Raw genomic sequence first — 13,037 nt, forward strand, 5'->3', positions numbered from 1 at the left:
TACTCATGGCAATGACTCAAAGCAATTTTACAAGCACAATAGAAATACTAAAACCAATGACAACAAACACAATTAAAAATCTTTTTTTAAAAAAAACTAAAGTAAAAAACCACACCTTTATACCGTAAATAAAACACATGCCTAGCCAATCATGCCCCACCAAAAGCGGCCACAAATACTTAAAACCTCTTCAAATTAATGACCAAAAGCCTGGGTAAAAATGAAGGTTTTTGCTTCATTTTTAGATACAGATGATACCAGCTGAGTTTCCCTGAAGAGAGCATTTCACAAAGAGGGAGCCACCACTGAAAAGGCCTGTTCTCATGTTGCCACCCTCTGGAACTCCCATGAAGTAGGCTCATGGAGAAGGGTCTCAGGTGACATTTGCAGGATCTGGGTTGGTTCATGTGGGGAGAGGCAGTCCTTGAGATATTGGTGTCCTAAGCCACATAAGGCTTTATAGCCCAAAGCCAACACTTTGAACTGGGCCTAGAAATTATTTGGTAGCAAGTACAATCAGGTCTGTTGTCTTTGTCCATGGAGTTTTCTTGGCAGGGATACTGGAGTGGCTTGCCGGTTCCTCCTCCAGGTGGATCACGTTTGGTCAAAACTCTCCACTATGACCTGTTAAATTAGTGCAACATTGTTTTGCTGGAGGAGACTCCTGAGAATCCCATGAACTGCAAGAAGATCAAACCTATCCATTCTTAAGGAAATTAGCCCTGAGTGCTCATTGGAAGGACAGATTGTGAAGCTGAGGCTCCAATACTTTGGCCACCTCATGAGAAGAGAAGACTCCCTGGAAAAGACCCTGATGTTGGGAAAGATGGAGGGCACAAGGAGAAGGGGACAACAGAGGACGAGATGGTTGGATAGTGTTCTCGAAGCTAACAGCATGAGTTTGACCAAACTGCGGGAGGCAGTGGAAGACAGAAGTGCCTGGCGTGCTCCGGTCCATGGGGTCACGAAGAGTTGGGCACGACTAAACAACTAAACAACAACAATCAGGTCTGGATTAGTGTTATGTGCTCAACCTGTCTTGCCCTGTTGAGCAACCTAGCTGCTGAATTCTGCACTAGCTCTATGTAGCCCTATGTTGCACTAATTCAACATAGAGATTACCAGAGCATTGACAACAGACGTTAGGCTGTGTTTGTCCTGTCCAGAATTAGGAAACACCATGGTGAATACATACTGTCTAGGGTTGCATCTACACAGCTATAAAAAAAAACCTCTGAAAATGCTCTGGGGGAAAAGCCATTTTAAAGCCCACAATGGAAAATTTCAGAGAGTTCCAATTTCAGCTCTACAGCGACATCTGGTGCCACAGTTTTATAATGCTTTATAACGTTTTATTTTTACTAATGTAGCTGAGTCCTAGGACTCATTCCAATTCAAATCTAAGGGGGAACCACTAACTGACATTGAATTTTAACTTCCATTAAGAACTGTTTGATGTTGATAATTCGTTACAGATTAGCAACAATTGTGTGTGTGTGTGTGTGTGTGTGTGTGTGTATCCATATAGATATATATAGTCATATATATTCGTGTGTGTGTGTAATGCAAACTTTGTAGGATTTTTTGTTTAAATGTGATTAACAATTAAACTCCTCATTAGTATAATAAATGACAGCAACCCCCCCCCCCCATGGACAAGCCCGCCCCAATCTCCTCTGAAGTTCCACTTGCACATAACAATGTTGGCTGCATAATGGCAACAAAATATGGAAAATTTCCTGAATTCGTGCTAAACTTCTCAGTATCATTCCAATGTTAACATACGAACTGACGAAGCAAGCAAATATTTTATGCTTCTGTAAGGTGCATTGAGTGGTTTTTGAGAAAGGCAACCCGGTTAAACAACAGAAATAACAACAATCCCGCCAGACAACTAGTCTCTGCTTGCTCTGTGATTGCATAAGGTGACAAGCAGAGGCTAATCTCCAATCTTATCATTGTGGGAGTACAAGCTAAGATCAAAGCTAAGGCTCTGCCTGCTCCTGGCTTGAACTTTGAGCCACCTGGCATCAGAAGATATGGGGTGACTGACTAGTGGGCGCCCCCTCTAACCTGCTAAGAATGACCCACAGAGTTCTCAGGTTGAAAAATGTCCCCAGCCCCCCTGCATTAAACCAGTGCTGCCTGGGGAAGCAAGAGACATGTCTCTTGCTTTATCTAAATGCTTTTCATTTTGGGCAGTGCTGGATGCTGGTGGAAAGGGGAGGCTTCCATTTTCAGGGTGATGGCAAGGAAGGAGTCACTCTGTGGCACTCAATAAACTTCAGCCAAGGACTTTCTCTCTTATACATCTGAAGGAGGGAGAAACAGAGAAGGGTGGGTTTCATGTTTCAAAGAAACTTGATAGTTGCTCGACAGGAACTTGACCTGGCTGCTTTTAAGGTAAAGCTCTCCAGCGCTGTCAAGGCATTGCCTTTCCACAAATTAAAACAGATCAGAGGCCCCAGCTGGAACAGATGGCGGGGAGGGGGCTGGGAAAGAGCCAGCCACATGTGACCAGGGCAATGGCCGAAGGAGCCCTCGCAGCGATAGGGCTGGGAGTGATGACAGGGGTGATGACAGGCCCAAAGGGAGCCGAAGGAAAGGCATCCAGGCTTCAGCCAGATCACTTTGGTAACACTCGTAGGGACCATGTAGACCACCGTGGGAAGCCTCACTACCTTGCCAATCTGTAGTTGTGAGTCGAGGACCATCCACCCGCATAGGATTATAATAAGACACACAGACACATTATTTTTGGTTAATGGGCAAAATTAGGCCACAACTTTTATTGGTTACAGCATGTGAGTAGTATTGGCTTAGGCGTTGGATGAAACAGCAATACAAGACTCCACCCCACACAGCCGGGAGTCATATCAGGGTTAACAACCAATGGGAGGAGCTTGTTGATGCAAATACAACTGGAAGCTCCCCCATGACGTCACCGGAGGTCCTGCCATGGCCCTAGCCACTAGCAGGCATCGGACAAGATCCACGACCGCTGGATTCCTTTAACGGAATACCCAAAAGAGGAGGGGTAGATGATGGCGCAATGGGGCTTCATGGGTCCATCAACACTAAAAGCCTTTCAGAACCCCCATGTCCTCAAACCAGTAACCCTCTAAGAAACAGATGCTGGAGACAAAATCAGGGGGTTTGTTGTCTGCCTGCCCTGACCTCCCATCATTCCTTTTCCTTTTTCCTTTCTTTCTTACCATATAATATCTGGTTTTTTAAATTTTTTAAATAAATCATATATTTTAACTATAATTGCATGTACAAGTAGCCCTTTTTTCTTTTTGAAATCATTTTTATTTTATAACAATCCAAATGCATATCCATATACAGAGATTACGCTGAATCTCAAGATTTCCCCCCATCCCCTTCATGGGTCCAACTGTCAACATTTACAGCTGCATATTATTCCATAGTCTATATTTTATATCAATCCATATGGTCCATGATGTTTGTCACACATTACATTAGTGAGATTAAAATCCTGCTAAAGTTTTCATCTGCTTGCAGTGCTCTCTTAAATACAATATAATTTTTCCCCATTTTTAAAAAAAGTTTTTGACCTCATGGTTCCTATAAAAGACTTCTTCCAAGCCTAACAGATGCACCAGGAAGCATTTGGGGGGAAGGAGGGGGTGTAGTTGGGGAAAGTGTTAACCCCCCCATGCCTTACAACCCCCCTTCCCCCATTTCAAAGCAATGCCCTGTTGCTGGAATTGGTAGAGCCTGTATGCGTATGTGTGCATCTTATGGGCGCATGTATGGCAAGGTTACCAGATTTTTTTCAATGAATCCAGGGATACTTTAAATAAATAAAAAAATAAATACTACACTTTTGGGACGTTGATGCTGCAGCGATGGCGGTTGCAGATGGCTGCCGCCTTGACCTCAACCGCCACGTTTCCCCTTCTTCCGAGGCTTCTATCTCCTTTCTCCATGAGCCTGGGCAGCCTGAGTTGTTGGTTCTTCAGTGGTGGTGGTGGGGGGGAAGTGGTGCAGGGTGGGTCAGGCATGGAAGGCGGAGAAGGAGGGCCGAGAGCGGTGGCGGCGGCGAGGCTCGGGCAGCACGATGCCTCCCTTCCCATCAGAGCAGCCCCAATCCCATTCCTACTTGTGTGCAAACAGAAGGGGGCGGAGAGCCCTAAGCTGGGGAGGCTTCCCATTGCCTAACTGAGAGATCCCTACCCCCTCCTGCTTGCACGCATTGAAGCCTCCCTTCACAGCTGAGAGATCCCCGCCCCGCTCCTGTCTGCACACAAGTAGGAGTTGGGAGGCTGCTCCGATAGGCAGCACGAAGCCTCCCTTCACAGCTTAGTTGCTGGGGTCAGGGAAGGTGGAGGCAGCCCGGAAGCTGCATCTTAGAGTCCCTGCACCATCATCATATGGGGACTTCCGAGCAGCTCCTGAAGCCAGCCAGAGCCAACTGCTCCAGGCTGCTGAGATTGCCGCTGCTGCGTTTCCCAGGGACATTAGATGAAATCCGGGGACATTCCGGGGATAGAATTTGTCCAGGGACTTATTCGCAAATTCAGGGACTGTCCCCGGGGAACCCTGGTAACCCTAATGTATGGGCTGCAGCTCAGTGGTAGAACCTCTGTTTGCTTGCAGAAGGTCCTAAGAAGAGCCTGCTGGATCGGGCCAAAGGGGTCCTGTGTTATCCAGGATCTTGCTCTCCCAGAGGACACCCACATGCCTCTTATGGGAAGCCAGCAAGCAGGACCCAAATGCAATTGCATTCCCCACTTCTGATTCCCAGCAAATGGCAATCAGAAGTCTACTGCCTCTGTGAGAGGCATACTCTCAAGTTCAACTCCTTGCAGCACCAGGGAGAAAATTTAGCAGCTGCCAATCAGCATAGACATTACTGTGTGATTGATTGATTGATTGATTGATTGATTGATTGATGCATGCATGCATGCATGCATGCATGCATGCTAGCTTTGGCCCTGTCCACTTTGGGCAAAGCCCTTTTCTTTCAACAGCTTGCCTGCTGGCCAGAACAAAAAAGACCATTAGACAGGGTTGGTAAAAGATATTTATTGGCTACAGGAGAGATGGGAATCCTCCTCCCCCAGCCCCTATCCATAGAAAGGCCCCACTGAGGAATAAATGTCTGTGAAAGAGGAGGAGACAATGCACATATTGGCATCTGCACAGACACAAGCAGCAATTCTGGAGAGGAAAGTCAGGCTGACAAAGAGGAAATTCTTCTGTAAGTAAACGCGGAACAGTCCTCTAGAGCAGGGGCTCCCAACCGGTGGCCCACAGACCCCAGTGAGGCAGTGTAACCCACCCAGCGGGTCCACGGTACTTAGCTAATTGGGAACCACTGCTCTAGAGTCTTGTCCCAGGGCCTCCCAAATGCCCATACCTTTGGGAGACATCCTGAGGTGTGCATGGATCTCCAAATGAAGGCTCTTCTTACATTTTAGCTCCAAGTTGCTTGAACCTAGGAACGTAATACCAGCCCCAGGCACAAGACCAGCCGCCACACTTGGCTTTCATTACAAGGAAGCCCAGTCCCCCCACCATTACCTGCTCTGGCTCCACTACCTACGGCCAGCTTGGCTTTGAACCAGCAGCCAAGGGCAGCAGCCAAAGGAGAAGATCACACAGTGGCCCTTCTCTCTCCCTGGAAAGAAAAGCACAGTGAACCTCTCTGGTACCTTGAGCCATGGAATACCTGCCCAACTCTCTCCAAGCCACTGCAGGCGCTAACATCTGCCTGCTTCAGACATAGCCCAGCCCTTTCTCTACGTCAGTGGTAACTGGCCACCAGACACAAGGTGCCCACACCATTTCCAAGCATTTTGTTCTTGCTGTTGCTGCTGTTGTGGGAGTTGGAAATAGACAGGAGGTTTGTGCAAAAATATGGCAAGGAGGAGGACCACCAAGTAATACCTTCATGAGTCAAGTGCTAAAGGGTGGCTGAGTTCAACGCAGTGTGTGGAGAAGCAGCAGCTCAAGAGTGTCAATCAGCACAGGTCATCTTACCCAGAACCCAACAGTCCAAACAGACAGCTGTAATCCCCACAGGCTGCATTCTCCATCCAGAGAAACAGGGCAAGAGCCACACCAACCAATGAGAAGCTGTAACATCTTGATGATCCGCAACATGAGGTAGAACCTGATCCCACACACACCATCAGAGCCCCCCTGACACCATGAAGTCCAGCGCCAAAGTTCCATTCATTGAAGAATCACTGGGATGTATCCTGCTGGCCTTCAGATGACATTCAGAAAAAATACCTTTGTCCTCAAGTCAGTAGGGATCCTCATCATCTGAATCCTGAACAGAATGCAAGAAGAAAAGGTCAAGCAACAGAGCCAACAAGACCCCTCCAAATGCCTCACCTGGTAGAAATTTACTGCTGGGGAAATGAGTTGGAGGATTTTGTGCTAAGCAACTCACTGAACCCAGATCTGGAAATGTCTGCAAGGAAGCTCAGTTAGATTCTGCCCCTCTCTTCTCTCTCACACAGGCCCAGCAGGCCAGAGTGTACACCCTGGTCTTCTTCAGAAACCTCCATATGAGGATGAGACCACTATGGGAAATGGACTGAGACACAATACTAGATTCATGGACCAGGGCACACACTTGCAATGCCACTTCCTTGCGTAACCAACAGAATCCTTCAACTCAGTCTTATTTTGTACTCTTGCTGACAACCTCCTTGTATACTCTGGCTGAACACCAGCACAGAGACTCTAAATTCACCAGCAGCTCAGGCCCAAGAACCTACAGTTTGCATGTGCAATTGTGGACTTCACAACATTATCACATAGTAAAATGTCCACGTGCCAACCACACAAACATCCATGTTCAGAAACAAAAGGGACAGACAACTCTCCCACCCATCCAATGCTTGGTCTTTGCTTCATTGGCAAACAGGGCTGGCCCAAAAAGACATTTTGCTACCTGTGGTGGAACAGTAAATGTCTCCTCCCCCAGGTCAAGGTACATAGAGCAAGTCATTTTGGCACCTGAATGAGAAAAACCTGAAAGGGCCTCTCTCTGGGACTAAAAATATAATAATGGATTAAATCGCTGGCCATTTGTTACCCTTTCACAAGACCCTAAACCAGGGTTTCCCAACCCTGGGTCTCCAGCTGTTTTTAGACTACAACTCCCATCATCCCAGTGGTCAGGGATGATACAAAATGTAGTCCAAAAGCAGCTGGAGAACCAAGTTTGGGAAGCCCTGCCCTAAATCATTTGCCTCAGGCAGCTGCTTCACTCAAGCCTAACGACCAGCCCTATGAAAGGGTGGGAGAGTACTTCAGATGAAGCTGTAGTATACCCCCACCCTGGACGCCAGCTGCAACAGGAAATGGTGCTCACCTGGCTCTCCTATCCCCCTTGCAGCCCCTGCCCAAAATGGTACACCTGCTAGCAATGGCAGGAGGGAAAGAGAGGTTCTCCAGGGCCAGATGACTAGCATGCCTCCACCCTACCTCTCATGACTGAAGGGCAAATGGAAACAATGGGTGGTATCTGAGAGTGGGTTTGTTCCTATGCCCCCCAACCCACTCCCCCAGGCCAGCCCTGTTCACAAACGGCTCCACCCTTCTGACACCTACAGCGGCAAAGGCAGAAGACTTCAATCTTGGCCTCTGAATTGGCTCAGGCATGAATGGGAATTTGATGGCAGGCCCAAGATGCTTTGCCCTCCCTGCTATCTTGCCAGCGTCAAACTGGCTGTGTGCAAGAATGGGACTATTGCTTACCAGACATCGCAGACACCAGGTGGCCAGCCTCTCCTTGCACTTAGGTCGCTCAGGTCTACAGGAAGAGCACAGAGGTGAGTCCAGCATGTGTCTCCTTTGCCTGCCTGGCACCCACCCCCCTCAAAACCCCCAGGGCAGTCAGTTGCACACCTGTGCCAGCCAGCTTGCTCTACCTCTGCCCATCCCCTCCAAAAGAAACCCAGTTATCCTGACAAGCAGCTCCTCACTGGTGAGGCTTGACCAGACTCGCCCTACCCTGCCCCCTGCATCTGCCACAAAGCTTCCATGGGGTTGCTGTTCACAGAATTGTGGAGTTGGAAGGGACCTCCAAAGCCATCTAGTTCAACCCTCTGCAATGCAGGAATCACAGTTAAAGAATCCCTGACAGGAGGCCACCCAACCTCTGTTTAAAAACCTCCAATGAAGGTGAGTCCACCACTACCTGCTTCTCAGGTGGATCAACAGCCGCAGACCACCAGGCTCCCAATATTTATGCAGGAGCTGGCAGTAGGTGGGACATGCCTTTGAGGCAACAGGTGCAGTGGAGTGTCAATCATCAAAACGCCTGCTGATGCCCTATGGAGAGTTCACAGTCTGAATCAGCTGCTCCACAATAACCACATATTCTGCTCATTATATTCCCCTTGGTCTGAGATCATGGGCATGGTGAGGGTTGTATGGGGTGGTGTCATTAATCTCCATTAAGTGACCTTGAGTATAAGCCCTGGGAGCCCAACAAGAACCCTCAGGGCAGCCATCCCCATCCCAAACGCTACATCCTGGTTCTCCCTGGTTAAGCATAGAACACAAAGTGCTCACTCTTCAGAGACTTCGATGGAGGACTTCTTGTAGCTGCACTTCTTCTTGCTCTTCAGCACCCCGAGCTTCTTGCCCATTCGAACCAGGAGCAAGGCCACCACAATGGCAGAGGGGAGGAAGACCAGGATGGAGAGAAGCCCAGCTGACGTCAGCTGGAAGGAGGCCCCTGGAGAAAGAGGCAGGAATCAGGCCACAGGCACACCAGAAGGGCAGGCTGGGCCTCTGGGGAACAGAGGCTCCAAGGGGAACACCCAAGATCAAACCACAACTGAGTTTCCAACCCACGTGAGAAAAGAAGGCAAAACGCTGGATTAAGGAGGCGTCACAGCCAGTCCCCAGAACAGAAGATGGGAGGTAAGCACATACCATGCTAATCCCTGGCCAATGCACAAATGCTAACTGAGTCTTCCCATCAGGGTTTGAATTTTTCAGCAGAAACATGGTGAAACATGAAAGCTTAACTAGGGATTTCCGCAGCAGACTCATTTTTGTGACTGGAACAAATCCATCAGCTTATTAAAGCTTAATAGTATTAAGGAATTTAAGGAAAAGAAAGTAACTTACAGAAAATAAAGCAAATTGCTTATGATGAAAATTAAAGCAGGAATACAATATAAACTGAATAAACTTATGAATGTTTTATACAGTGGACCCTCTGGATATGAATTTAATTCATTCCAGGGGTCTGTGCGCATCCCAAAAATTTCATAAGCAGAGACGCTGCTTCTGCGCACACGCAAGGCGTACAGAGCACTTCTGCGCATGCGCGGTGAAACTTTCAGGTTTGCCACGTTCGCAACCCAAAAGTTATGTTACCTGAAGGTAACGTAATCCAAGGGTCCACTGTAATTAGCATGAACTAATTGCAAATACCAATTGTAGAACTGAGAAAGAATCAAGAGAAACACAGACTCTGAACTTCTATACGTCATTAAAGTTCTTTGTTTTAGGCATGTTGCTTTTGTTTTGAGTTATTTGTTTCTTGGTCACATCAGGCCATTCTTCTTCAGCAATGGGCACTTGACACCAGTCCAAATAAAAGTGAGGTGGCTGTCTATGTCCTTAGCCATGGTTCTACATTAAAATAAGAACGACTCAAAATAAACTTTTGGTTCTGTAGGCCTGGCAGGCTTTTGCAATCTCCAAAAGGGGGAAAGGGAAGAGACACCCCAAAGAACTTGCCTCTCTCCATGGCAAAAAAACAGGTCCTACTTGCAGGCTCACACAGATACAGTGAGTGAGCCCCACCCATTCTCTTTTCACTTTGTACTCACCAGCCTCTGGGGACTAAGACAGGAAGTGAGCAGATCTGACGCTCAACCCTAGCAGCCCCCAGGGTAGAATGAGGGCCTGTCTTCCCATTCTCCTGAAATAGTGCATGCTAGAAAATGCAACTGGTGGAGGATGGCAGAGGGGAGATGGCACTAAGAGGCTGGGATTTTCAGGAAACAGCAACAGGGTTTTAATGCTCTTGACAGGAAAGGCTTGGGAGAGGCGGGGAGGCAGAACCACCATGGCCACAGGGACTAGAAACATTGCTTTACCTCTCTGAGTGACAGTCAGCATAGTCTGGGGGATGTTATGCTGCACATCAGGGGGATTTTTCACAGCGCAGGTGAACGTCCCATTGTCGTCCATCGTTGGGTTGTTGATCCTAATGGAAGCATCCCGCTTGGCCACATTTCCAACCCAGGATACCCGATCACGGAAGGTGCCCTTCTTAGCTGGATAGGCATCTGACTGGTAGTGGAAGATCTAGAGGAGTTAAGAGATGGTGAGCACTGACAGCCGCACGGATGCTACTAGCCCAGAGATGGAAAAAAGACAAAGTCCCTACCAGAGAAGAATGGCAAGCTAAGCTGTTGGGCTGTGCCGAAATGGCAAAACTGACTGGAAAGCTCAGGAACCACAAAGACCAAAACTTTAATAAAGAATGGGGGGGAAATATAATTTGTCTGGGAGACCACTGTAAGCAGATGAAAACATTATCAGGATTGCAATAACACTTGTAATGTAGCAGATACTATGGACAATATGGAATGATATAAAATATAATAAATTAATAAAAATTAAAATTAAAATTAATTCATTATTTATGCCCCGTCCATCTGGGTGGATTCCAACAAAATATTAAAATACAGTAGTCTGTTAAACATTAAAAGCTTCCCTAAAGAGGGCTGCCTTCATATGTCTTCTATAAGTCTGGTAGTTGTTCTTCTCTTTGACATCTGGTGGGAGGGCGTTTTACGGGACGGGTGCCACTACCGAGAAGGCCCTCTGCCTGGTTCCCTGTAACTGCCTGGTTCCCTCAATTATGCAACAACATGCAGTCGAAAAGCTTGACAGTTGGACCCATGGAGGGGAAGGTGGGAAGTCCAGAGATTCGGAGAAGTCTCTAAATATGGATATGTATTTTGTATTGTTATAATTCTGCACTTGTAAAATCAAATAAAAATTATTATTTTTAAAAAAATATAGAGATGGTGAGCATCATGTCCCATGACAGCCAAGAGCCAATGGCTCAAGGCCTTTCATGAGCCAATCTCACTGCAGCAACATTCCAGCAAGGTAGGCTCATGCTTCTGCAGGAAGGATGATGATCTCAGGGATACTGAAAGCCATTCAACTGGCACCCCCAGAGCAGCAGGATAAAGACTCTGCTGCACACATGCCACCATATACACCTTGTGCACCAGTGGCATCCACCACAGCAGAAGTGGCAAGCAGGTGTGCCACTCTGCCAAGAGCCAGCGGGCAGACAGTGAAAGCACCACTCACCGGCTCCAAACTGCCCCCTGCAAGAGGTCGGTATGTCCAATCGATGGTGAGCTTCTCTGTGACTGGGAAGGAGGACTTGAACCAGCACTTCAAGATCACAGCCTCACCCACAAAGGCCTGGACGTCTGAGTCAGCCTGGATCTCCAGGGAGTGGACTCTGGCAAGGGCTGCTGCAAAATATAACCCCGAGAGATGGGTTAGTCACCTGAGACCTGAGCAAGAGCGCAGAGGTGTTGACAGGAAGAGTTCCTGCTGCTCCCTCTTCTGCCAGACCCACTCTGCAGGAAGTGCTTAGCTCAGCAAAGGAACCGCCCACCGTTTTTTCCCTTGGCCAGGCAGAGATCAGGAACTCAACAGAACCAGCCACAAAGGACTCCCAAAAACAGCACCTTCTGGTGCTCTGCAGCCTCCAGACATAGCAACTACCAGCAGGTGGCGAGAAGGGGCCCCATCATTAGACAAAAGGAAGAAACTGCCTTGAGCGGATGACAAGGGGGAGCAGTAGCAATGTCTTGGAAGGATGGTGCTGTGCCCCCCATGGTCTCCCCACCCCCCAAGATAGGCTGCAGTGCTCTGGAAGTGGAGGTTATTCTTTGCCTATGGCAGCACAATGTCTAACACCAGCCCCAGAGGCAGGGACCTAAACATTTAGTCTGGGGTGGGGAGGATTGGGGTGGGTTCCATTAGAAGTGCCAGTCTCAGTGCTTCCACCTCAGAGGGAAATTCCCATTTTCTTTCTTGTTGGGACAGATTTTTATTTTTCACTGTATCCAACGCTGCAGATCTAATTTTATTCAGTGGGTCACTCGTTTCAGTGGGTCTACTCGGAGTAAGAAAAGCACTCGGTACAACCCATCAGTGATACTTTCAGCCTACGACAACGACTTCTGGGCATTTGTTTGGCTTTCCCCCGTTCAGCGCACTTCGAGGGTCTGGGCAGCTGCTCTCTTGACAACAACCCCGCAAGGTAGCTCAGTCTCGTGGTCCACCATCCCTACAGGAGTCGGGAGGGCCGAGCCCCGTCGCCTCACTCCGCCACTTGGCGGAGTCGCGTCTCCGGGTAGAAAATTCCTTTAGCCGGGCTGGCCGTGCACCTCTTCCCCGGGCAGCAGGCAAAGGGGCACGAGGCTTCTGGCCCCGATTCGCTCCCGGTTGGAATCCACGAAGGGAGCCCTCGCCGCACCCCAATGTCTCTCTTGACTCCGTACCGCCGACAGGCAGGCAGCCAGCCAGCTGGACCCCGAGTCGACTTGCTCCGGAGGAGACCGGGCTGCGCTCCTCGCTGTTTGGCACCAGGCCCGGGCGGCTGTTCTCGGCCACAGGACCAGAGCCAAGCCCGAGATCCAGCACAGCGCTAGGGAAGGGAAGGGCCCCGCTCCCGCCTCCGCCCCTCACTCACCCCACAGAAGCAGGAGGACCCCACCGCCAGGCTTCTTCCGCGAGAGCCCCATTTTCCTCGCCACTTCCTCGGACGACACCTGTCCGCCCAGGTGAGGCCGGAAAGGGAGGGGAGAGGCTCAAAATGGCCGCCCAGAGACACTCCCTGCCCAGCAGCCGGCACTCTGCACGTGCTCAGAGGCGCCGAAAAGACGCCAGTCGCGACTGAGTCATCCAAGCGCTCTGCGGCGTCACCGGTTCCACAAGCGGGATACGGAGCAGTGATACTGCCGCCCTCGCCAGGCCACCTCTCTCTCTAG

The 13,037-nt window shown here is 49.0% G+C and overlaps 2 protein-coding genes across 3 annotated transcripts in view; one reads left to right on the top strand and one right to left on the bottom strand.

Annotated features, from left to right (window-relative positions):
* The window catches only part of ATP5MG (ATP synthase membrane subunit g), a 73,006-nt gene that overhangs the window by 7,339 nt on the left and 52,630 nt on the right, over positions 1-13,037 (top strand). The window lies entirely within an intron of this gene.
* On the bottom strand, positions 5,038-13,017 carry LOC114585441 (myelin protein zero-like protein 3). Of its 2 annotated transcripts, none has more exons than XM_028708101.2 (6): positions 12,740-13,017; positions 11,341-11,507; positions 10,107-10,317; positions 8,563-8,728; positions 7,744-7,798; positions 5,038-6,304 (listed from the first exon to the last, which is right to left on the bottom strand). In XM_028708101.2, exons 1-6 carry the CDS (start codon positions 12,789-12,791, stop codon positions 6,278-6,280), a joined length of 678 nt encoding a protein of 225 aa, XP_028563934.2. In that variant the 5' UTR covers positions 12,792-13,017; the 3' UTR covers positions 5,038-6,277. The 2 variants fall into 2 exon arrangements, with proteins under 2 accessions (XP_028563934.2, XP_028563933.2); XM_028708100.2 differs by having other exon boundaries at positions 11,341-11,510; positions 12,740-13,012.

Source organism: Podarcis muralis, chromosome 15, assembly GCF_964188315.1.
Source record: "Podarcis muralis chromosome 15, rPodMur119.hap1.1, whole genome shotgun sequence".
Classification (NCBI taxonomy): Eukaryota; Metazoa; Chordata; class Lepidosauria; order Squamata; family Lacertidae; genus Podarcis; species Podarcis muralis.

Bases quoted from the DNA above. Each gene is read 5' to 3' on its own strand.
- LOC114585441 (XM_028708100.2), bottom strand. From the start codon at position 12,791: ATGGGGCTCTCGCGGAAGAAGCCTGGCGGTGGGGTCCTCCTGCTTCTG. The intron at 8,729-10,106 runs GTAAAGCAATGT...CTCTTTCTCCAG, and splicing joins GCTGACTGTCACTCAGAGAG to GGGCCTCCTTCCAGCTGACG. The intron at 6,305-7,743 runs GTAAGCAATAGT...CATTCTGTTCAG, and splicing joins CCTGGTGTCTGCGATGTCTG to GATTCAGATGATGAGGATCC.